The sequence below is a fragment of the Saccoglossus kowalevskii genome, chromosome 20, assembly GCF_978046115.1.
Source record: "Saccoglossus kowalevskii chromosome 20, keSacKowa6.1, whole genome shotgun sequence".
Classification (NCBI taxonomy): domain Eukaryota; kingdom Metazoa; phylum Hemichordata; class Enteropneusta; family Harrimaniidae; genus Saccoglossus; species Saccoglossus kowalevskii.
Genome location: NC_140660.1, coordinates 12,484,027 through 12,510,716, shown reverse-complemented (window position 1 = coordinate 12,510,716; position 26,690 = coordinate 12,484,027). Strand labels below are relative to the sequence as shown.

At 34.4% G+C, this 26,690-nt stretch overlaps 2 protein-coding genes across 2 annotated transcripts in view; both read right to left on the bottom strand.

The window, feature by feature from the left end:
• The window catches only part of LOC102804368 (sulfotransferase 1B1-like), a 100,927-nt gene that overhangs the window by 48,963 nt on the left and 25,274 nt on the right, over positions 1 to 26,690 (bottom strand). The window lies entirely within an intron of this gene.
• LOC102809324 (uncharacterized) overlaps positions 1 to 26,690 on the bottom strand; it is a 49,049-nt gene that overhangs the window by 19,528 nt on the left and 2,831 nt on the right. Inside the window, exons 3-16 of the mRNA XM_085494682.1 lie at positions 25,852 to 25,950; positions 20,833 to 20,931; positions 18,169 to 18,267; positions 17,036 to 17,134; positions 16,479 to 16,577; positions 15,380 to 15,478; positions 14,823 to 14,921; positions 13,775 to 13,873; positions 13,169 to 13,267; positions 9,538 to 9,636; positions 5,144 to 5,242; positions 4,566 to 4,664; positions 3,540 to 3,638; positions 2,440 to 2,538 (exon numbers count right to left, since the gene is read on the bottom strand). Coding sequence (XP_085350808.1) covers positions 2,440 to 2,538; positions 3,540 to 3,638; positions 4,566 to 4,664; positions 5,144 to 5,242; positions 9,538 to 9,636; positions 13,169 to 13,267; positions 13,775 to 13,873; positions 14,823 to 14,921; positions 15,380 to 15,478; positions 16,479 to 16,577; positions 17,036 to 17,134; positions 18,169 to 18,267; positions 20,833 to 20,931; positions 25,852 to 25,950 — 1,386 coding nt within the window. The remainder of the gene's footprint in view (positions 1 to 2,439; positions 2,539 to 3,539; positions 3,639 to 4,565; positions 4,665 to 5,143; positions 5,243 to 9,537; positions 9,637 to 13,168; positions 13,268 to 13,774; positions 13,874 to 14,822; positions 14,922 to 15,379; positions 15,479 to 16,478; positions 16,578 to 17,035; positions 17,135 to 18,168; positions 18,268 to 20,832; positions 20,932 to 25,851; positions 25,951 to 26,690) is intronic.

The window sequence follows — 26,690 nt, the reverse complement described above, 5'->3', positions numbered from 1 at the left end:
AACGTTTCATTCATTCGATTTGTGGTGTAATAATGAACTGTAGGTTTAGCATAAACCTCACAATATTTCTATGAAATGTACAATTATTACACACACACCATGTTACATGGTTCTTTTTCAACATTTGCTTTCAGGAGTATTTCTACTCATGAGTGGGAAGAACACACAAAAAAGTCAAACAATGAAGTGGCACTACAGGTCGAATGACATGAAATCATACAAAAACTAACCAAACTCAAATGAACAGAAACCTCCGTAATTTTAAAACCTGATCTGCCACATATTGATAACACGATTTTCAATAAATCTACTCTCAGAAAATATAACCCCAGTAATCGGATTGGTTAATGCAAGCAGATTCAATTCTGACATGACTGACTATTATAAAAGTACGTCGATGTTTCAAAATTTCAGTTGTTTTAAACACTATTTCATGAATCGTTATTGGAAATTATATATCAGATATTATTTATACTCTTCAAACCGCTAGACCTGTTTTTTTACAAGTAAACAAAATCCCACGTTTTGAATTGAATTCATAGTTAATTAAAATACCCATGCATCCCCAAAACCTGAGTACATACTTTGCGTCATTCGTAATAACAATAGGACAATTCATCTTTTCTTGCTTGCGGTAAAAATTAAATGACAGATAACAACCCGAAATGGCAAAGGACAAGTTTTCACGCTTTACGAACGTTATTGTTCGAACGCGGCTGTACTACTAACACGTTCGAACTATATTTTACGAATGGAAAAATATATTATAATTGTTGTAATATTATATGATACTAAATGTTGGTGAGAAAATTTGAATATAATTCATCGTTATCTGCTTGAACCTGGTCAAGGCAAGGTCAATGTCACGAGGTGCTTTGATCATTTAAGAACCGAATTGTGTATTGTTAAAAGGTCACGATCGGTAGATTGGCCTAGTCGGTAGACGCATTCGACATTACACGAACAGAAAGTTGTATTGTTATGTGGCTGAACGAGTATCCATGTTATGAATGAACAGGTGTCGCGGGCCAATTAACGATAAACATAATTAGCTGTATGAGTTCAGGGTCGTTGCTGATCGAGATCTTGTTCAACAAAGGGGTCTATGCTTTGCACGACCCTGAATTCTGACAAGCAGTACTACCACAGTCGAACCCGGCGTTTAACATTCGTCGGAATGCCAACAGGGAAGGGAGCTCTTCCGCTGTGGACGTGACGACAGCAACCCCGGTCGCTGGCTACTTAAAATTCACCGGGCGACGCCGCCGACTGATACTGTTCGACACAGGTCGGGAAACGTTATGCACGGTTACTAAAACATTAGTAACCGTGCGTCATGTAACGAACATTCATACACACAAACTAGTCAGTCCTGGGTTTTGAGTTATTATACTATAATAGCTAGAATTGTTCTTTTCCTAGCCAGTTTATTTATGTAATGTTTCACGAGTGAATATAACTGATATATGTGACGACTAGGGAATGCCGCTTCTCCCTGGTCGTCGAATCATTCCCTATCTTGCAGTGGTATCTAAAGTGCAAAATTTTGTAAACCCACCTCTTAAGAATAGAAAAGTTGCGTCCAGTGCGTGGCGAGGGTCGCGTTTAATGTCGAACCATTGCAGGTACAGGCGATTTTGCTGGGAAGAACTGTATCAAGCGTATATTTTGTTTACCTATTAAAATGCCTGTGAAATGCCTACTATTTTATGGCTTATATTTTACTTGAAATATATACTAGTACGAATCGTAGTCGTTGTATGATCACAGAAAATACATTTAACGCCAAAAAGTGCTTTTTAGTTACGCCTTGCCACACAGCCTATTGAACGGTCGCTGAGCTAATTAAATATTCATTACATTTGCATAACGAAAAAATAATTAATTGACATTTTAGTCTTTTTAGCGTGACCGCGAAAACTAGCGTGCCCGTGAAAGAAATACCAACTATACGCATCTGCAGGTGGACCCACTTCGTTGTAGTGAGAACCGGAACGGAATCACCCCGGTAATTATGCTAATTTAAAGTTGTTGACTGACAACGAATCAGCTCCGATGTTTGAATCACATTTCCGTTGTCATTTTTGTTAGTGAAATATCTAAACCCCAGCACCACTACCACCATAAGTGTAGCCTTCACTACACTACATTACAATAGTTTATCCCGTAACATTCAAATAATAACGTTTGGATCAATTCTAATGCGTCGGAGAATTTTAAATTGTTTTAATAGTCTGATTTGATACTGAATGTTGTTGAGGAAATCGGATAATAATTTATCGCAATCTAAATATATTGAGTTCAAAACCAGTCTAATGCGCATATGCAGTGGTTGTCTTGTATTCAAAACAGCCAGTTCACATGCACATTAGAAAATTCACAACAATACATGAAAGTTGTAAAAGATAATGTTCGTTATGTTTACTATGTTACACTTACTTCATCACGTGGATCTTTTTCCACACCTGCTTTCAGGAGTAATTCTACTGTAGAATCACATCCATTTTCTGCAGCCAAATGAAGTGGTGTCCGATAAAACTGAAAGACAAAAGAGCATATTGATAACAGAAGATGATTACCAAATTGATGCAGCAATAATATATTCACAAGTAAACCTTATGCGCACCATATGGTATAACCTGCATATATAGCGTATATAGCAACACGCAATATGTGTGTTGTCTTAAACTGAAATGTGTAACCAAACATATTGTACACACACATATTGACATCACATTGGTACAGTAATTTTATTATGACTTTTAGGAAAGTAAAACATTCAATTATTAATATACATTGTTAGTTCACATTTTAAAATATTCTTCAGTTATTATGAGAAACTGTCTGAATATTTGTATTTGTCCTTTACGTATCTTAACGATACAATGTGACAATCGCGTACATTAGTTAATATTCTTATTCTATGTAATCTAAAAACGTTGATTTTTAAAAAGCCACAACAGTATATAGAATTACATTTTTTCATATTCAAACAAAATACTAACGGCAGACCGTAATGATGAACCGCATGGTGTAGTGTGACATTTATGGTTAAAGCACTGTGCCGACACAGTCATACAAAGCCATAAAATAAATAAAAAATAAGTATATTCCCATGTACCTTGCAATTAACCTACTATATCAATGGAGCTGGCCTCATTGACAATGTGTGCTTGAACACAAAACATCATAATCACCTGGTCTAAACAGGGTCAAGATAGGTCAAATATTTACGTCACAATAATCATTGGTCACAAAACGAATACATTCCAGTGACTACAACCATAATTATAGTCGACTCAATTCTATTATGTCAGAGGTAAAATAATTATCCAATAATTTTAATTGATACAAATATTGATGAGAAAATTGGATTATAATTTTAGTAATCTAAATTGATTTCAAAACCAGTCTAATGCGCACATGCAGTGGTTGGCTTGTATTCAAAACAGCAAGTTCACATGCACATTAGAAAATTCACAACAATACATGAAAGTTGTAAAAGATAATGTTCGTTATGTTTACTATGTTACACTTACTTCATCACGTGGATCTTTTTCCACACCTGCTTTCAGGAGTAATTCTACTATAGAATCACGTCCATTTTTTGCAGCAAAATGAAGCGGTGTCCGATTCAACTGAAAGACAAAAGGGCATATAGCAACACGCAATATGTGTGTTGTCTTAAACTGAAATGTGTAACCAAACATTGTACACACATGACACCACATTGGTACAGTAATCGTATCAGGATTTACTAGGAAAATAAGGCATGTAACACTTAACATACATTGTTAGTTCACATTTTAAAATATTCTTCTGTTATGTGAAACTGTCTGAATATTTTTAGTTGTCCGTTACGTATCTTAACGATACAATGTGACAATCGCGTACATTAGTTAATATTGTTATTCTATGTAATCTAAAAACGTTGATTTTTAAAAAGCCACAACAGTATACAGAATTACATGTTTATATATTATTCAAACAAAGTACTAAAGGTTGACTGTAATGACGGACTGCATGGCGTAGTGTGACATTCATGATTAAACAAACACTCCAATGTACCTATCGTGTCTTATAGTGTGTTGTCTTAAACTGAAATGTGTAACCAAATATATTGTATATATATATCATATACTTTGCAATGAATCTACTATATCAATGGAGCAGACATCATGACAATGTGTGCTGGAGCACAACTCATAATCATCTGGTCTAAGCAGGGTCAAGATAAATCAAAAAGTCGAATATTTACGGCACAACAATCATTGGTCGAAAACTAATAAATTCCAATGACTACAACCATAATTACAGTCGGCTCAATTCTATTATGTAAGTAAAATAATTGTTGGTAATAATTTTAATTGATACAAATGTTGATGAAAACCTTGGATTATAATGTATAGTAATCTAAATATATTCATTTCAAAACCAGTCTAATGCGCACATGCAGTGGTTGTCTTGTATTCAAAACAGCCAGTTCACATGCACATAAAAAATTCACAACAATACATGAAAGTTGTAAAAGATAATGTTCGTTATGTTTACTATGTTACACTTACTTCATCACGTGGATCTTTTTCCACACCTGCTTTCAGGAGTAATTCTACTATAGAATCACGTCCATTATTTACAGCATAATGAAGTGGTGTCTCATTCCACTGAAAGACAAAATGTTTAATGATAACAGAAGATAAATACCAAATTGATGAAGCAATAACATATTTATAAGTAAGCCTGAAGTTTTATCTTGACAAAAGAACACATGCATACCCTATGTTATTACATGCATGCATACATGAAGTAAACTTGTATAGCAACACGCAATATGTGTGAAATGTGTAACCACACATATTGTACACACATGACACCACATTGGTACAGTAATCTTATTATGATTTGTTAGGAAAATAAGGCATTCAATATTTGTAATAATTTTAATTGATACAAATGTTGATGAGAAAATTGGATTATAATTTATAGTAATCTAAATATATTGATTTCAAAACCAGTCTAATGCGCACATACAGTGGTTGTCTTGTATTCAAAACAGTCAGTTCACATGCACATTAAAAAATTCACAACAATACTTGAAAGTTGGAAAAGATAATGTTAGTTATGTTTACTGTGTTACACTTACGTAATCACGTGGATTTTTTTTCACATCTGCTTTCAGGAGTATTTCTACTGTAGAATCACATCCATTTTCTGCAGCTAAATGAAGTGGTGTCTGATTACTCTAAAAGAAAAAATGTTTAATGATAACAGAAGATAAATACACAATTGATGCAGCAATAATAGATTTACAAGTAAACCTTATGCGCACCATATGATATAACCTGCATATATAGCGTATATAGCAATACGCAATATGTGTGTTGTCTTAAACTGAAATGTGTAACCATACATATTGTACACACAAAACATTCACATTGGTACAGTAATTACGATTTTTTCAAGAAAATTAGTCATTCAATACTTAACATACATTGTTAATTTATATTTTTAAATATTCAGTTATTATGAGAAACTGACTGAATATTTTTATTTGTCCGTTACGTATCTTAACAATACAATGTGATAATCTCGTACAAATGTTAATATTCTTATTTCAGAATGGTGTTGGGAAAAGATGATTACAATTCAATGTAATGTTATGTAAAAATGTTGATTTTAATGTGACACAATAGTAACAGAATTAATTTGTTTGCAAATTATTCAATCAAAATACAAAAGGTTGACCTTAATGATGAATCGTATGTCGTAGTGTGACATTTATGGATGTACCAACACTCCCATGTGCCTACACGGTTGGATACAAAGCAAGAAAATAAATAAAAACAGATTTCCATGTACTGTGCATACGAGGCGCGGAATGTAACGTTATTATTTTGTGTATAAATGACTGATGTGTGTATGTATTCGTTAATTATATGTGCATTAAAAATGATGCATGTATTTTAAATGGCGTGTGTATTAAAATGAAGTATGTTTTAAAAACTATGTATGTTTGAAAAATGACGTGCGTGTATTAAAAATGATGTGTGTATTAAATGACGCGTGTTTAAAAACGACGCGTGTGTTTTAAAATGGCGCGTGTTTTAAACATTATATGTATATTAAAATGACATTTGTATTTTAAACATGACGTGTTTGAAAACGACGTGGGTGTTTGTAAAAATGACGTGTGTGTGTTCGAATGAAAATGTGCGTGTGTAAAAAAAAAACGGGTGCATTAACCTTTTTACCCCTGTGGAGGGCGCTATCTTCGAATGATTTTTTTCGTGTGTGTGTTAACAAAATCGCGTGCATTAACCTATTCACGCCAGTGGAGGCGTCATCTCAAGTGGTAGCCATTTTCGTTTGTGTATTTTTATAACGTCAATAAGGTACGTACAAAGGAACGTGCTCAGCACGAACGTTTCATTCATTCGGCCCTATAAATTTAACAACTTAAATAACATGAGTAACTAAGATTTGTGGTGTAATAATAAACTGTAGGTTTAGCATAAACCTCACAACATTTCTATGAAATGTACAATTATTACACACACACACCATGTTACATGGTTCTTTTTCAACATTTGCTTTCAAGAGTATTTCTACTCATGAATGGGAAGAACACAAAGAAAAAGTCAAACAATGAAGTGGCACTACAGGTCGAATGGAAAGAAATGATACAAAAACTAACCAAACTCAAATGAACAGAAACCTCCGTAATTTTAAAACCTGATCTGCCACATATTGATAACACGATTTTCAATAAATCTATATTCAGTTGTTACGAACGGGAATATGAGCTAGTCTCCCGCGACCTGGCTGCCAATATCTCGCACTCCAGAACGCAACACTAAAGGTCAAACAAAGGCACACAGTCAGGATATGTCCAATAATACTAATTTAATAATACAATAAGCATAAACCAGTAACAGGAGTGATATAAATCACAAACCGGTCAACAATATACATCACAATAAATATAACATTAATGATAATAGCCCAGCTCGGAATTGCCTACCCTACCTAAGTGCAGAACTCGTACTGCGTAGCTTCAGCGATAGTACAGTTAATCACAGCAACGTCGACGGCGATATCAGTTCTACAGCTCCAAACTACGAGGTCTCGGGGAATGCAAATTACACGACACTGACCGTAATGTTACACGACTTCCATACCGTCTGTGCAGAGAAAAGACCAATATCAGCAAACCACGCGTTCTGGCGAAACACAGGTCTTTGAATAAAGTTGGTTTTACAGCGCAGAACCACAGCAGGCTGTTTTGCGTCTATCAGTCCCACATGCCGAATTGGTCAGGTATTATCTTGAGACATACGTTGGCTGCCACGTTGACACTGCACCGGAGCTGAGCTGAGCTGAACTGCACTGCACTGCACTGGTCGGGAGCTGGGTGACAACTGACTAACTCGTGTTCACGTTCGTCTTGCACAAACACGAACAAAAGAATATTAATTAGCAATGACAATACATGCTGTCTATTCTAATTCCGCAGCTGGGCAAGCCTCACTAGCTAACTGGGCATTATCAAAATACATTTACTTTACAGCAAAAATAGAATATCATAACAAGTAATTATAATCCTAGTAACCGGATTGGTTAATGCAAGCAGATTTAACTTCGGACATCATGACCGACTATTATAAAGTACGTCGGTGTCTCAAAACTTCGGTCATTTTAAACATTGTTTCATGAATTGTAATTTGGAATTATATTATTTCAGATATTATTTAAACTCTACAAACCGCAAAACCTGTTTCACTTGTGTCGCGCAACGTTTTTTTACAAGTAAAAAAAGCCCACGTTTTGAATTAAATTCATAGTTGTCAAATATAGTACCCATACATCCCCAAAACCTGAGTGCATACTTTGCGTCATTCGTAATAACCGTATGACAATTCATCTTTCCTTGCTTGCGGTAAAAAATAATGACAGATAACAACCCAAAATGGCAATGGACAACTTTTCGCGCTCTACAAACTTTAATGTTCGAACGCGGCTGTACTACTTCTAACACGTTCGAACTATATTTTACGAATGGAAAAATATATTATAATTGTTGTAATATTATTATTTGATACTAAATGTTGGTTAGGAAATTTGAATATAATTCATCGTTATCTGCTTGAACCTGGTCAAGGCAAGGTCAATGTCACGAGGTGTTTGGATCATATAGGAACCGAATTATGTATTGTTAAAAGGTCACAATTGTTATGAGCCCAGTCGGTAGACATTACATGAACAGAAAGTTGCATTGTTATGTGACCTGATGTCACCCTTTGACAAAACTGAACGAATATCCGTATGATGAATGAACAGGTGCCGCAGGCCAGTTAACGATCGACACAATTACTTGTGTGACGTCATGGGATTTAAAAACTGAAACACCGTGGTTGTGGATTGTTGCTGTTCGAGATGTTGTTCAACAATTGGGGTCTACGCTTTGCACGACCCTGAAAGCTGGTGAGCAGTACTACCACCACCACCACTACATATTATCATAGTCGAATCTGGCGTTTAACATCAGTCTGATGTCCAACTGGAAAGGAAGCCCTGGCGCTGTGAACGAGAACGTAGAGTTTGACGCTTCAACCCGTTAACTCTGGTCGCTGGCTACATAAAATTTACAGGGCGACTCCGCGGACTGATACTGTTCGACACACGCCGGGAAACGTCAGGTACCGAACAATACTTCACACATACTAGTTAGTCCTTGGCTTCGAGTTTCGTTATTAAACTATGTTAATGCATAGAATAGTTTTTTCCTGGCATGTTTATGTAGGATGGTTACCGACCTTGCAGGGGTGTCTACAGAGCAAACTTTCGTAAACCCACCTCTTACCAATAGAAAAGGTGGGTGATGAGGGTCGCGTTTAATACTGAACCTTTGCAGGGGCGGGCGATATTGCTGGGGAGAACTGTATCAAGCATATATTTTGTGTACCTAATAAACTATGGTTTCACGGAATTCATGTGTGGTGTCGTATGTGCAAGATTGGCCGGTGTGCATTATTGCTTCTTATTATATATGCATGTAATTATATTGAATTATACTGGTGCCCATCAGTCTCAATTATCCCTGTGTTACACGAATTGTGTAATTTTATATCCGTTAAGAACTCGCACGCGAGGTGATAAAAGTATTATTTGGTATTTTAGATTAATATTTGGTCTTTTAGGTTAATATTTGGCCTGCCCTCGTGAACGTAGAGATAGGTCAAAAGGTCAAACAATTAAATCACAATAATCCTTGGTCAAAAACAAATTAATTTAAGTGACTACAACTTATTGCCGAGCGATTGGATCAATTCTATTGTCTCAGATGTAGTATAATTTTGTGTAATATAATTATTTGATACGCAGAGTTGTTAAGAAAATCGGATTATAATTTATCGCAATCTAAATATATTGATTTCAAAACCAGTACTGTATTCAAAACAAGTGCACATGCACATTTAAATACAATACATAAACGTTATAACAGTTAATCTTTACTTATGTTTTCTATGTTACACTTACTTCATCACGTGGATCTTTTTCCACACCTGCTTTCAGGAATATTTCTACTGTAGAATCACGTCCATTTTCTGCAGCTAGATGAAGCGGTGTCCGATTCTTCTGAAAGACAAAATGTTTAATGATAACAGAAGATAAATACCAAATTGATGCCGCAATAATAGATTTACAAGTAAACCTTACGCGCACCCTATGATATAACATGCATATATAGCGTATATAGCAACACGCAATATGTGTGTTGTCTTAAACTGAAATGTGTAACCAAACATTGTACACACAAAACATTCACATTGGTACAGTAATTACAATTTTTTCAAGTCATTCAATACTTAACATACATTGTTAGTTTATATTTTAAATATTCAGTTATTATGAGAAACTGACTGAATATTATTGTTTGTCCGTTACGTATCTTAACAATACAATGTGATAATCTCGTACATTTGTTAATATTCTTATTTCAGAATGGTGCGGGGAAAAGATGATTACAATTCAATGAAATCTAAAAATGTTGATTTTAAAGTGACACCATAGTATACAGAATTTTTTTTCTTCAAATTATTCAATCAAAATACAAGAGGTTGACCGTAACGATGAATCGTATGGCATACTGTGACATTTATGGGTGAACCAACACTCCAATGTGCCTACACGGTTGGATACAAAGCAAGAAAATAAATAAAAACAGATTTCCATGTACTGTGCATACGAGGCGCGGAATGTAAAATTATTATTTTGTGTATACTAGAATAAAACATACTAATAATAAGACCGTGGCGTCTGTGTTTTAAAATGATGTGTGCATTTTAAAAACGGCGTGACTGTGCGTTTTAATGGTGCGCGTTTTTAAATGACTGATGTGTGTATGTATTCATTAATTATATGTGCATTAAAAAATGATGTATGTATTTTAAATGGCGTGTGTATTAAAATGGCGTATGTTTTAAAAATGATGTATGTTTTTAAAATGACGTGTGTGTTTTAAAAATTATGTGTATATTAGAATGACGCGTGTTTTAAAATGACATGTGTGTTTGAAAACGACGTGTGTGTTTTTTAAAAATGACGTTTGTGAGGTCGAATGAAAATGTGTGCGTGTAAAAAGAAAAAAAACGCGTGCATTAACCTTTTTACGCCAGTGGAGGCGTCGTCTCAAGTGGTAGCCATTTTCGTTTGTCTATTTCTATAACGTCAATAAGGTACGTACAAAGGACGTGTCCAGCACGAACGTTTTATTCATTCGGCCCTATTAATTTAAAAACTTAAATAATATGAGTAACTAAGATTTGTGGTGTAATAATAAACTGTAGGTTGAGCATAAACCTTACAACATTTCTATGAAATGTACAATTATTACACACACACACACCATGTCACATGGTTCTTTTTCAACATTTGCTTTCAAGAGTATTTCTACTCATGAGTGGGAAGAACACAAAGAAAAAGTCAAACATTGAACTGGCACTACAGGTCGAATGACATGGAATCATACAAAAACTAACCAAACTCAAATGAACAGAAACCTCCGTAATTTTAAAAACTGATCTGCCACATATTGATACGATTTTCAATAAACCTACTCAGTAAATATAATCCCAGTAATCGGATTGGTTAATGCAAGCAGATTTAACTTCGGACATCATGACTGACTATTATAAAAGTACGTCGATGTTTCAAAATTTCAGTTGTTTTAAACACTATTTCATGAATAGTTATTGGAAATTATATATCAGATATTATTTATACTCTTCAAACCGCTAGACCTGTTTTTTTTACAAGTAAACAAAAGCTCACGTTTTGAATTGAATTCATAGTTAATTAAAATACCCATGCATCCCCAAAACCTGAGTACATACCTTGCGTCATTCGTAATAACCGTAGGACAATTCATCTTTTCTTGCTTGCGGTAAAAATTAAATGACAGATAACAACCCGAAATGGCAAAGAACAAGTTTTCGCGCTTTACGAACGTTATTGTTCGAACGCGGCTGTACTACTTCTAACACGTTCGAACTATATTTTACGAATGGGAAAATTAGGTATTTTTCGGTGTCTGATATATAATAATTGCTGTAATATTATTTGATACTAAATGTTGGTGAGAAAATTTGAATATAATTCATCGTTATCTGCTTGAACCTGGTCAAGGCAAGGTCAATGTCACGAGGTGCTTTGATCATTTAAGAACCGAATTGTGTATTGTTAAAAGGTCACGATCGGTAGATTAGACGCATCGGTAGATCAGTAGACATTACACGAACAGAAAGTTGTATTGTTATGTGACTGAACGAGTATCCATGTTATGAATGAACAGGCGTCTCGGGCCAATTAACGATAGATATAATTAGCTGTGTGAGTTCAGGGTCGTTGCTGATCGAGATCTTGTTCAACAAAGGGGTCTATGCTTTGCACGACCCTGAATGCTGACGAGCAGTACGACAACAGTCGAACAGGGCGTTTAACATTCGTCCGAATGCCAACAGAGAAGGGAGTCCTTCCGCTGTGGGCGTGACGACAGCAAACCCGGTCGCTGGCTACTTAAAATTCACCGGGCGACGCCGCCGACTGATACTGTTCGACACACGTCGGGAAACGTCATGCACGGTTACTAAAAAATAGTAACCGTGCGTCATGTAACGAACATTCATACACACAAACTAGTTAGTCCTGGGTTTTGAGTTATTATACTATAATTTCTAGAATTGTTCTTTTCCTAGCCAGTTTATTTATGTAATGTTTTACGTATGTGCGTATCACTGATATATGTGACGAATAGGGAATGCCGCTTCTCCCTGGTCGTCGAATCATTCCCTATCTTGCAGTGGTATCTAAAGTGCAAAATTTCGTAAACCCACCTCTTAAGAATAGAAAAGTTGCGTCGGTGCGTGGTGAGGGTTGCGTTTAATGCCGAACCTTTGCAGGTACAGGCGATTTTGCTGGGACGAACTGTATCAAGCGTATATTTTGTTTACCTATTAAACTATGGTTTCACGGAATTCATTAGACTGGCAAAGTCGGAACTTCCTTTTTGTTTTACCAAAAAAATAATTAATAGACATTTTAGCCTTTTTTGCGTGATCACGAAAACTAGCGTGCCCGTGAAAGAAATCCCAACTAGACGCATCTGCAGGCGACCCACTTCGTTGTAGTGAAAACCGGAGGGGAATCACCCCGGTGATTATGCTAATTAATTAAAAGTTGTTGACTGACAACGAATCAGCTCCGATGTTTGAATCACATTTCCGTTGTCATTTTTGTGAGTGAAATATCTGAACCCCAGCACCACTACCACCATAAGTGTAGCCTTCACTGCACTACAATAGTTTATCCCGTAACATTCAAACAATTAGATCACGATAATGCTTGGTCAAAAACGAATTTATGTCAGTGACTACAGCAATAATTATAGCCAAACGTTTGGATCAATTGTGTTGCGTCGAAGAAATTTAAATTGTTTTAATAGTCTTATTTGATACTGAATGTTGTTGAGGAAATCGGATAATAATTTATCGCAATCTAAATATATTGATTTCAAAGCCAGTATTGTATTCAAAAGAGCCAGTTCACATGCAGAGCAATACATAAACTTTGCAAAAGATAATGTTTGTTATGTTTACCCTATTACACTCACCTTATCACATGGTTCTTTTTTCACATTTGCTTTCAGGAGTATTTGAACTGTAGAATCATGTCCATTTTTTGCAGCCAAATGAAGCGGTGTCTTATGTGTCTGAAAGGCAAAAGTTATAATGATAACAGAAGATAAATGCAAATCGATGCAGCAAATGCCTACACAGATGGAAACAAAGCAAGGAAATAAATAAAAACAAATTTTACAATGAAACTACTTTATCAATAGAGCAGGCTTCATGGCAATGTAAGCACGGGCACATAACATCATAATTATCTAGTCTAAGCATGGTCATGATAAGTAAACAAATCAAATAAGTAATAATCCTTGTCAAGTATAAAAGAATTCCAGTGACTTTCACATTAACAGTCAAACAGTCGGCTCAATTATATTATGTCAGAAGTAAAATAATTTTTTTTAATTGATACAATATGGATTACAATTTATAGTAATCTAAATATATTGATTTCAAAACCAGTCTAATGCGCATATGCAGTGGTTGTCTTGTATTCAAAACGGCCAGTTCACATGCACATTAAAAAATTCACAACAATACATGAACGTTGTAAAAGATAATGTTAGTTATGTTTACTTTGTTACACTTACTTCATCACGTGGATCTTTTTCCACACCTGCTTTCATGAGTATTTCTACTGTGGAATCACGTTCATTTTCTGCAGCCAAATGAAGCGGTGTCCGATATAACTGGAAGACCAAGTGCATATTGATAACAAATGAACAAACGCGCACCATATGATAGAACATGCATATATAGCAACACGCATCATGTGTGTTGTCTTAAACTGAAATGTGTAACCAAACATATTGTACACACAAGACACCACATTGGTACAGTAATTTTATTATGACTTTTAGGAAAGTAAAACATTCAATACCTAATATACATTGTTAATTTATATTTTGAAATATTCTTCAGTTATTATGAGAAACTGTCTGAATATTTGTATTTGTCCCTTACGTATCTTAACGATACAATGTGACAATCGCGTACGTTAGTTAATATTCTTATTCTATGTAATCTAAAAACGTTGATTTTTAAAAAGCCACAACAGTATATAGAATTACATTTATTCATATTCAAACAAAATACTAACGGCAGACCGTAATGATGAACCGCATGATGTAGTGTGACATTTATGGTTAAAGCACTCCAATGTGCCGACACAGTCATACAAAGCCATAAAATAAATAAAAAATAAGTATATTCCCATGTACCTTGCAATTAACCTACTATATCAATGGAGCTGGCCTCATTGACAATGTGTGCTTGAACACAAAACTTCATATTCACCTGGTCTAAACAGGGTCAAGATAGGTCATATATTTACGTCACAATAATCAATGGTCACAAAACGAATACATTCCAGTGACTACAACCATAATTATAGTCGACTCAATTCTATTATGTCAGAGGTAAAATAATTATCCAATAATTTTAATTGATACAAATATTGATGAGAAAATTGGATTATAATTTTAGTAATCTAAATTGATTTCAAAACCAGTCTAATGCGCACATGCAGTGGTTGGCTTGTATTCAAAACAGCCAGTTCACATGCACATAAGAAAATTCACAACAATACATGAAAGTTGGAAAAGATAATGTTAGTTATGTTTACTATGTTACACTTACGTCATCACCTGGATCTTTTTCCACACCTGATTTCAGGAGTATTTCTACTGTAGAATCACATCCATTTTTTGCAGCCAAATGAAGTGGTGTCCGATAAAACTGAAAGACAAAAGGGCATATTGATAACAGAAGATAATACCAAATTGTTGCAGCAATAATATATTCACAAGTAAACCTTATGCGCACCATATGATATAACCTGCATATATAGCGTATATAGCAATACGCAATATGTGTGTTGTCTTAAACTGAAATGTGTAACCAAATATATTGTACACACAAGACATCCACATTGGTACAGTAATCTTATTATGAATTGTTAGGAAAATAAGGCATTCAATTTTTGTAATAATTTTAATTGATACAAATGTTGATGAGAAAATTGGATTATAATTTATAGTAATCTAAATATATTGATTTCAAAACCAGTCTAATGCGCACATGCAGTGGTTGGCTTGTATTCAAAACAGCTAGTTCACATGCACATAAGAAAATTCACAACAATACATGAAAGTTGGAAAAGATAATGATAATTATGTTTACTATGTTACACTTACGTCATCACCTGGATCTTTTTCCACACCTGATTTCAGGAGTATTTCTACTGTAGAATCACATCCATTTTCAGCAGCCAAATGAAGTGGTGTTTTTTTCCACTGAAAGACAAAATGTTTAATGATAACAGAAGATAATACCAAATTGTTGCAGCAATAATATATTCACAAGTAAACCTTATGCGCACCATATGATATAACCTGCATATATAGCGTATATAGCAATACGCAATATGTGTGTTGTCTTAAACTGAAATGTGTAACCAAACATATTGTACACACAAAACATTCACATTGGTACAGTAATTTTATTATGACCTTTAGGAAAGTAAAACATTCAATACTTAATATACATCGTTAGTTTATATTTTAAAATATTCTTCAGTTATTATGAGAAACTGTCTGAATATTTGTATTTGTCCCTTACGTATCTTAACGATACAATGTGACAATCGCGTACGTTAGTTAATATTCTTATTCTATGTAATCTAAAAACGTTGATTTTTAAAAAGCCACAACAGTATATAGAATTACATTTATTCATATTCAAACAAAATACTAACGGCAGACCGTAATGATGAACCGCATGATGTAGTGTGACATTTATGGTTAAAGCACTCCAATGTGCCGACACAGTCATACAAAGCCATAAAATAAATAAAAAATAAGTATATTCCCATGTACCTTGCAATTAACCTACTATATCAATGGAGCTGGCCTCATTGACAATGTGTGCTTGAACACAAAACTTCATATTCACCTGGTCTAAACAGGGTCAAGATAGGTCATATATTTACGTCACAATAATCAATGGTCACAAAACGAATACATTCCAGTGACTACAACCATAATTATAGTCGACTCAATTCTATTATGTCAGAGGTAAAATAATTATCCAATAATTTTAATTGATACAAATATTGATGAGAAAATTGGATTATAATTTTAGTAATCTAAATTGATTTCAAAACCAGTCTAATGCGCACATGCAGTGGTTGGCTTGTATTCAAAACAGCCAGTTCACATGCACATAAGAAAATTCACAACAATACATGAAAGTTGGAAAAGATAATGTTAGTTATGTTTACTATGTTACACTTACGTCATCACCTGGATCTTTTTCCACACCTGATTTCAGGAGTATTTCTACTGTAGAATCACATCCATTTTTTGCAGCCAAATGAAGTGGTGTCCGATAAAACTGAAAGACAAAAGGGCATATTGATAACAGAAGATAATACCAAATTGTTGCAGCAATAATATATTCACAAGTAAACCTTATGCGCACCATATGATATAACCTGCATATATAGCGTATATAGCAATACGCAATATGTGTGTTGTCTTAAACTGAAATGTGTAACCAAATATATTGTACACACAAGACATCCACATTGGTACAGTAATCTTATTATGAATTGTTAGGAAAATAAGGCATTCAATTTTTGTAATAATTTTAATTGATACAAATGTTGATGAGAAAATTGGATTATAATTTATAGTAATCTAAATATATTGATTTCAAAACCAGTCTAATGCGCACATGCAGTGGTTGGCTTGTATTCAAAACAGCTAGTTCACATGCACATAAGAAAATTCACAACAATACATGAAAGTTGGAAAAGATAATGATAATTATGTTTACTATGTTACACTTACGTCATCACCTGGATCTTTTTCCACACCTGATTTCAGGAGTATTTCTACTGTAGAATCACATCCATTTTCAGCAGCCAAATGAAGTGGTGTTTTTTTCCACTGAAAGACAAAATGTTTAATGATAACAGAAGATAATACCAAATTGTTGCAGCAATAATATATTCACAAGTAAACCTTATGCGCACCATATGATATAACCTGCATATATAGCGTATATAGCAATACGCAATATGTGTGTTGTCTTAAACTGAAATGTGTAACCAAACATATTGTACACACAAAACATTCACATTGGTACAGTAATTTTATTATGACCTTTAGGAAAGTAAAACATTCAATACTTAATATACATCGTTAGTTTATATTTTAAAATATTCTTCAGTTATTATGAGAAACTGTCTGAATATTTGTATTTGTCCCTTACGTATCTTAACGATACAATGTGACAATCGCGTACGTTAGTTAATATTCTTATTCTATGTAATCTAAAAACGTTGATTTTTAAAAAGCCACAACAGTATACAGAATTACATGTTTATATATTATCCAAACAAAGTACTAAAGGTTGACTGTAATGATGGACTGCATGGCGTAGTGTGACATTCGTGATGAAACAAACACTCCAATGTACCTATAGTGTCTTGTAGTGTGTTGTCTTAAACTGAAATGTGTAACCAAATATATTGTATATATATCATATACTTTGCAATGAACCTACTATATCAATGGAGCAGACATCATGACAATGTGTGCTGGAGCACAACACATCATAATCATCTGGTCTAAGCAGGGTCAAGATAAATCAAAAAGTCGAATATTTACGGCACAACAATCATTGGTCGAAAACGAATAAATTCCAATGACTACAACCATAATTATAGTCGGCTCAATTCTATTAAGCAAGAGGTAAAATAATTGTCGGTAATAATTTTAATTGATACAAATGTTGATGAAAACATTGGATTATAATGTATAGTAATCTAAATATATTGATTTGAAAACCAGTCTAATGCGCACATGTGGTGGTTGTCTTGTATTCGAAACAGCCAGTTCACATGCACATTAAAAAATTCACAACAATACATGAAAGTTGTAAAAGATAATGTTAGTTATGTTTACTTTGTTACACTTACGTAATCACGTGGATCTTTTTCCACACCTGTTTTCAGGAGTATTTCTACTGTAGAATCACATCCATTTTTTGCAGCATAATGAAGTGGTGTCCGATTCCACTGAAAGACAAAAGGGCATATAGCAACACGCAATATGTGTGTTGTCTTAAACTGAAATGTGTAACCAAACATATTGTACACACATGACACCACATTGGTACAGTAATCGTATCAGGATTTACTAGGAAAATAAGGCATGTAATACTTAACATACATTGTTAGTTCACATTTTAAAATATTCTTCAGTTATTATGTGAAACTGTCTGAATATTTTTAGTTGTCCGTTACGTATCTTAGCAATTCAAGATCATAACCGCGAAATTCAATTAATGTCCCTATTCTATGTAATATAATTAACGTTGATTTTAAAGTGCCACAGCAGTATACAGAATTACATTTTTTTATATTCAAACAAAATACTAAAGGTAGACTAATGATGAACCGCATGGCGCAGTGTGACATTTATGGTTAAAACACTCCAATGTGCCGACACAGAGTCGTACAAAGCCATAAAATAAATAAAAATAAATATATTCCCATGTACTTTGCAATTAACCTACTATATCAATGGAGCAGGCCTCATTGACAATGTGTGCTTGAACACAAAACATCATAATCACCCGATGTAAAACAGGGTCAAGATAGGTCAAAAATTTACGTCACAACAATCATTGGTCGAAAACTAATAAATTCCAGTGACTACAACCATAATTATAGTCGGCTCAATTCTATTATGTAAGAGGTAAAATAATTGTCGGTAATAATTTTAATTGATACAAATGTTGATGAGAAAATTGGATTATAATTTATAGTAATCTAAATATATTGATTTCAAAACCAGTCTAATGCGCACATGCAGTGGTTGGCTTGTATTCAAAACAGCTAGTTCACATGCACATAAGAAAATTCACAACAATACATGAAAGTTGGAAAAGATAATGATAATTATGTTTACTATGTTACACTTACGTCATCACCTGGATCTTTTTCCACACCTGATTTCAGGAGTATTTCTACTGTAGAATCACATCCATTTTCAGCAGCCAAATGAAGTGGTGTTTTTTTCCACTGAAAGACAAAATGTTTAATGATAACAGAAGATAATACCAAATTGTTGCAGCAATAATATATTCACAAGTAAACCTTATGCGCACCATATGATATAACCTGCATATATAGCGTATATAGCAATACGCAATATGTGTGTTGTCTTAAACTGAAATGTGTAACCAAACATATTGTACACACAAAACATTCACATTGGTACAGTAATTTTATTATGACCTTTAGGAAAGTAAAACATTCAATACTTAATATACATCGTTAGTTTATATTTTAAAATATTCTTCAGTTATTATGAGAAACTGTCTGAATATTTGTATTTGTCCCTTACGTATCTTAACGATACAATGTGACAATCGCGTACGTTAGTTAATATTCTTATTCTATGTAATCTAAAAACGTTGATTTTTAAAAAGCCACAACAGTATATAGAATTACATTTATTCATATTCAAACAAAATACTAACGGCAGACCGTAATGATGAACCGCATGATGTAGTGTGACATTTATGGTTAAAGCACTCCAATGTGCCGACACAGTCATACAAAGCCATAAAATAAATAAAAAATAAGTATATTCCCATGTACCTTGCAATTAACCTACTATATCAATGGAGCTGGCCTCATTGACAATGTGTGCTTGAACACAAAACTTCATATTCACCTGGTCTAAACAGGGTCAAGATAGGTCATATATTTACGTCACAATAATCAATGGTCACAAAACGAATACATTCCAGTGACTACAACCATAATTATAGTCGACTCAATTCTATTATGTCAGAGGTAAAATAATTATCCAATAATTTTAATTGATACAAATATTGATGAGAAAATTGGATTATAATTTTAGTAATCTAAATTGATTTCAAAACCAGTCTAATGCGCACATGCAGTGGTTGGCTTGTATTCAAAACAGCCAGTTCACATGCACATAAGAAAATTCACAACAATACATGAAAGTTGGAAAAGATAATGTTAGTTATGTTTACTATGTTACACTTACGTCATCACCTGGATCTTTTTCCACACCTGATTTCAGGAGTATTTCTACTGTAGAATCACATCCATTTTTTGCAGCCAAATGAAGTGGTGTCCGATAAAACTGAAAGACAAAAGGGCATATTGATAACAGAAGATAATACCAAATTGTTGCAGCAATAATATATTCACAAGTAAACCTTATGCGCACCATATGATATAACCTGCATATATAGCGTATATAGCAATACGCAATATGTGTGTTGTCTTAAACTGAAATGTGTAACCAAATATATTGTACACACAAGACATCCACATTGGTACAGTAATCTTATTATGAATTGTTAGGAAAATAAGGCATTCAATTTTTGTAATAATTTTAATTGATACAAATGTTGATGAGAAAATTGGATTATAATTTATAGTAATCTAAATATATTGATTTCAAAACCAGTCTAATGCGCACATACAGTGGTTGTCTTGTATTCAAAACAGTCAGTTCACATGCACATTAAAAAATTCACAACAATACTTGAAAGTTGGAAAAGATAATGTTAGTTATGTTTACTGTGTTACACTTACGTAATCACGTGGATTTTTTTTCACATCTGCTTTCAGGAGTATTTCTACTGTAGAATCACATCCATTTTCTGCAGCTAAATGAAGTGGTGTCTGATTACTCTAAAAGACAAAATGTTTAATGATAACAGAAGATGATTACCAAATTGATGCAGCAATAATATATTCACAAGTAAACCTTATGCGCACCATATGATATAACCTGCATATATAGCGTATATAGCAACACGCAATATGTGTGTTGTCTTAAACTGAAATGTGTAACCAAATATATTGTACACACAAAACATTCACATTGGTACAGTAATTACGATTTTTTCAAGAAAATTAGTCATTCAATACTTAACATACATTGTTAATTTATATTTTTAAATATTCAGTTATTATGAGAAACTGACTGAATATTTTTATTTGTCCGTTACGTATCTTAACAATACAATGTGATAATCTCGTACAAATGTTAATATTCTTATTTCAGAATGGTGTTGGGAAAAGATGATTACAATTCAATGTAATGTTATGTAAAAATGTTGATTTTAATGTGACACAATAGTAACAGAATTAATTTGTTTGCAAATTATTCAATCAAAATACAAAAGGTTGACCTTAATGATGAATCGTATGTCGTAGTGTGACATTTATGGATGTACCAACACTCCCATGTGCCTACACGGTTGGATACAAAGCAAGAAAATAAATAAAAACAGATTTCCATGTACTGTGCATACGAGGCGCGGAATGTAACGTTATTATTTTGTGTATAAATGACTGATGTGTGTATGTATTCGTTAATTATATGTGCATTAAAAATGATGCATGTATTTTAAATGGCGTGTGTATTAAAATGAAGTATGTTTTAAAAACTATGTATGTTTGAAAAATGACGTGCGTGTATTAAAAATGATGTGTGTATTAAATGACGCGTGTTTAAAAACGACGCGTGTGTTTTAAAATGGCGCGTGTTTTAAACATTATATGTATATTAAAATGACATTTGTATTTTAAAAATGACGTGTTTGAAAACGACGTGGGTGTTTGTAAAAATGACGTGTGTGTGTTCGAATGAAAATGTGCGTGTGTAAAAAAAAAACGGGTGCATTAACCTTTTTACCCCTGTGGAGGGCGCTATCTTCGAATGATTTTTTTCGTGTGTGTGTTAACAAAATCGCGTGCATTAACCTATTCACGCCAGTGGAGGCGTCGTCTCAAGTGGTAGCCATTTTCGTTTCTGTATTTTTATAACGTCAATAAGGTACGTACAAAGGAACGTGCTCAGCACGAACGTTTCATTCATTCGGCCCTATAAATTTAACAACTTAAATAATATGAGTAACTAAGATTTGTGGTGTAATAATAAACTGTAGGTTTAGCATAAACCTCACAACATTTCTATGAAATGTACAATTATTACACACACACACCATGTTACATGGTTCTTTTTCAACATTTGCTTTCAAGAGTATTTCTACTCATGAATGGGAAGAACACAAAGAAAAAGTCAAACAATGAAGTGGCACTACAGGTCGAATGGAAAGAAATGATACAAAAACTAACCAAACTCAAATGAACAGAAACCTCCGTAATTTTAAAACCTGATCTGCCACATATTGATAACACGATTTTCAATAAATCTATATTCAGTTGTTACGAACGGGAATATGAGCTAGTCTCCCGCGACCTGGCTGCCAATATCTCGCACTCCAGAACGCAACACTAAAGGTCAAACAAAGGCACACAGTCAGGATATGTCCAATAATACTAATTTAATAATACAATAAGCATAAACCAGTAACAGGAGTGATATAAATCACAAACCGGTCAACAATATACATCACAATAAATATAACATTAATGATAATAGCCCAGCTCGGAATTGCCTACCCTACATAAGTGCAGAACTCGTACTGCGTAGCTTCAGCGATAGTACAGTTAATCACAGCAACGTCGACGGCGATATCAGTTCTACAGCTCCAAACTACGAGGTCTCGGGGAATGCAAATTACACGACACTGACCGTAATGTTACACGACTTCCATACCGTCTGTGCAGAGAAAAGACCAATATCAGCAAACCACGCGTTCTGGCGAAACACAGGTCTTTGAATAAAGTTGGTTTTACAGCGCAGAACCACAGCAGGCTGTTTTGCGTCTATCAGTCCCACATGCCGAATTGGTCAGGTATTATCTTGAGACATACGTTGGCTGCCACGTTGACACTGCACCGGAGCTGAGCTGAGCTGAGCTGAACTGCACTGCACTGCACTGCACTGGTCGGGAGCTGGGTGACAACTGACTAACTCGTGTTCACGTTCGTCTTGCACAAACACGAACAAAAGAATATTAATTAGCAATGACAATACATGCTGTCTATTCTAATTCCGCAGCTGGGCAAGCCTCACTAGCTAACTGGGCATTATCAAAATACATTTACTTTACAGCAAAAATAGAATATCATAACAAGTAATTATAATCCTAGTAACCGGATTGGTTAATGCAAGCAGATATAACTTCGGACATCATGACCGACTATTATAAAGTACGTCGGTGTCTCAAAACTTCGGTCATTTTAAACATTGTTTCATGAATTGTAATTTGGAATTATATTATTTCAGATATTATTTAAACTCTACAAACCGCAAAACCTGTTTCACTTGTGTCGCGCAACGTTTTTTTACAAGTAAAAAAAGCCCACGTTTTGAATTAAATTCATAGTTGTCAAATATAGTACCCATACATCCCCAAAACCTGAGTGCATACTTTGCGTCATTCGTAATAACCGTATGACAATTCATCTTTCCTTGCTTGCGGTAAAAAATAATGACAGATAACAACCCAAAATGGCAATGGACAACTTTTCGCGCTCTACAAACTTTAATGTTCGAACGCGGCTGTACTACTTCTAACACGTTCGAACTATATTTTACGAATGGAAAAATATATTATAATTGTTGTAATATTATTATTTGATACTAAATGTTGGTTAGGAAATTTGAATATAATTCATCGTTATCTGCTTGAACCTGGTCAAGGCAAGGTCAATGTCACGAGGTGTTTGGATCATATAGGAACCGAATTATGTATTGTTAAAAGGTCACAATTGTTATGAGCCCAGTCGGTAGACATTACATGAACAGAAAGTTGCATTGTTATGTGACCTGATGTCACCCTTTGACAAAACTGAACGAATATCCGTATGATGAATGAACAGGTGCCGCAGGCCAGTTAACGATCGACACAATTACTTGTGTGACGTCATGGGATTTAAAAACTGAAACACCGTGGTTGTGGATTGTTGCTGTTCGAGATGTTGTTCAACAATTGGGGTCTACGCTTTGCACGACCCTGAAAGCTGGTGAGCAGTACTACCACCACCACCACTACATACTATCATAGTCGAATCTGGCGTTTAACATCAGTCTGATGTCCAACTGGAAAGGAAGCCCTGGCGCTGTGAACGAGAACGTAGAGTTTGACGCTTCAACCCGTTAACTCTGGTCGCTGGCTACATAAAATTTACAGGGCGACTCCGCGGACTGATACTGTTCGACACACGTCGGGAAACGTCAGGTACCGAACAATACTTCACACATACTAGTTAGTCCTTGGCTTCGAGTTATGCGACATTTCGTTATTAAACTATGTTGTTAATGCATAGAATAGTTTTTTCCTGGCATGTTTATTTATGTAGGATGGTTACCGACCTTGCTGGGGTGTCTACAGAGCAAACTTTCGTAAACCCACCTCTTGCCAATAGAAAAGGTGCGTGATGAGGGTCGCGTTTAATGCTGAACCTTTGCAGGGGCGGGCGATATTGCTGGGGAGAACTGTATCAAGCATATATTTTGTGTACCTAATAAACTATGGTTTCACGGAATTCATGTGTGGTGTCGTATGTGTAAGATTGGCCGGTGTGCATTATTGCTTCTTATTATATATGCATGTAATTATATTGAATTATACTGGTGCCCATCAGTCTCAATTATCCCTGTGTTACACGAATTGTGTAATTTTATATCCGTTAAGAACTCGCACGCGAGGTGATAAAAGTATTATTTGGTATTTTAGATTAATATTTGGTCTTTTAGGTTAATATTTGGCCTGCCCTCGTGAACGTGAAGATAGGTCAAAAGGTCAAATAATTAGATCACAATAATCCTTGATCAAAACAAATTAATTTTAGTGACTACAACTTATTGCCGAGCGATTGGATCAATTCTATTGTCTCAGATGTAGTATAATTTTGTGTAATATTATTTGATACGGAGAGTTGTTAAGGAAATCGGATTATAATTTATCGCAATCTAAATATATTGATTTCAAAACCAGTACTGTATTTAAAACAAGTGCACATGCACATTTAAATACAATACATGAACGTTACAAAAGATAATCGTTAATTATGTTTACTATGTTACACTTGCGCAATCACGTGGATCTTTGTTCACACCTGCTTTCAGGAGTATTTCTACTGTAGAATCAAGTCCACCCTGTGCAGCTATATGAAGCGGTGTCCAATGCAACTGAACGACAAAAGGTATAACAAGAAAGGATAAATACCAAATTGATGCAACAATACTATATAAGTAAGCCTGAAGTCCTATCTTGACAAAAGAACACATGCATACCCCATGGAGTTAAAAATCTTTTTACCTCCATGCATACACTATGCTATTACATGCACACATGACGTAAACGTATATAGCAACACGCAATATGTGTGAAATGTGTAACCATACATATTGTACACACATGAAACCACATTGGTACAGTAATCTTATTATGGTTTGTTAGGAAAATGAGGCATTAACATACATTGTTGGGTTATATTTTTTTGGTCAAAAAAACAATAAATTCCACTGACTACACGCGTAATTATAGTCGGCTCAATTCTATTATTTCAGAGGCGAGTGGGTGGCGCTATTGACAGTATACAAATTACCCGTGACACAGAGCACTGTAACAGACATAAGGACACTACACTGAAGTCACGATGTTATACGTTGTAACATTACTACAGACTCACCAAATCCAATGGTTCTTTTAATGCTCCGTTTTGTAGAAGCAAATTTACGATTTCACCTTTACCAAATTCTGCTGCATAATGGAGTGGTGTACGTTTCAACTGAAAAAAATCAAGATGTGGATGATGATTAAGAGATATCAGCGATAAAATATACATTACTTCTGTATTCATTATGGCGTTCTAATGTTACACGGGAAAAAGGTTTTACAGTAATTGACATTAATTAAAACTGAAATGAACACTCGCATCCTGAGAAATGTTTAAAACAAGATGTACAAGACAATGGAAAGGGACTAGATTGAAATCTACAACCGATATATATCAATAATCGAAATTGTAGCATGCGGAACCAATTTTGCAAAGCTACATTTTCAGTTCAAAAAACTGGGTTTGGGGTTTTAAATTTATTATGTTTTATTTAGAACGTATTAATTGGCATAAAATCATGCGTATCTAGATTTAGTGATATGCGATTAACAGCAGTGACTTAATCATGAAAATGCGTATGGCTATGTGAGTTTTCTCTAAAGTGATGAGTTAGATTTTGGACCAGTGGTTTAAGTACTAACAACATGAGACAATCAGGAAAGCGGGGAATGGAATATAGAAAATTATAATCGGATAAATAACGCATGCAAATGTTGAAAGTATTGAAAATAAGGATATGGTAATATTTCATCTTAGTTTTGCAGACGTTGTACAATATTAAGTGAACACAATTTTTTCGTGGCGCTATTTTAAATTGCAATGGAAAACAAGCCATTGAAATATCGCTTGCCGCGTTTCCCAAAATAGAAGTGTTAAATACCGGTCTAGGTCAGCCTCGTCATAGTGCAGCT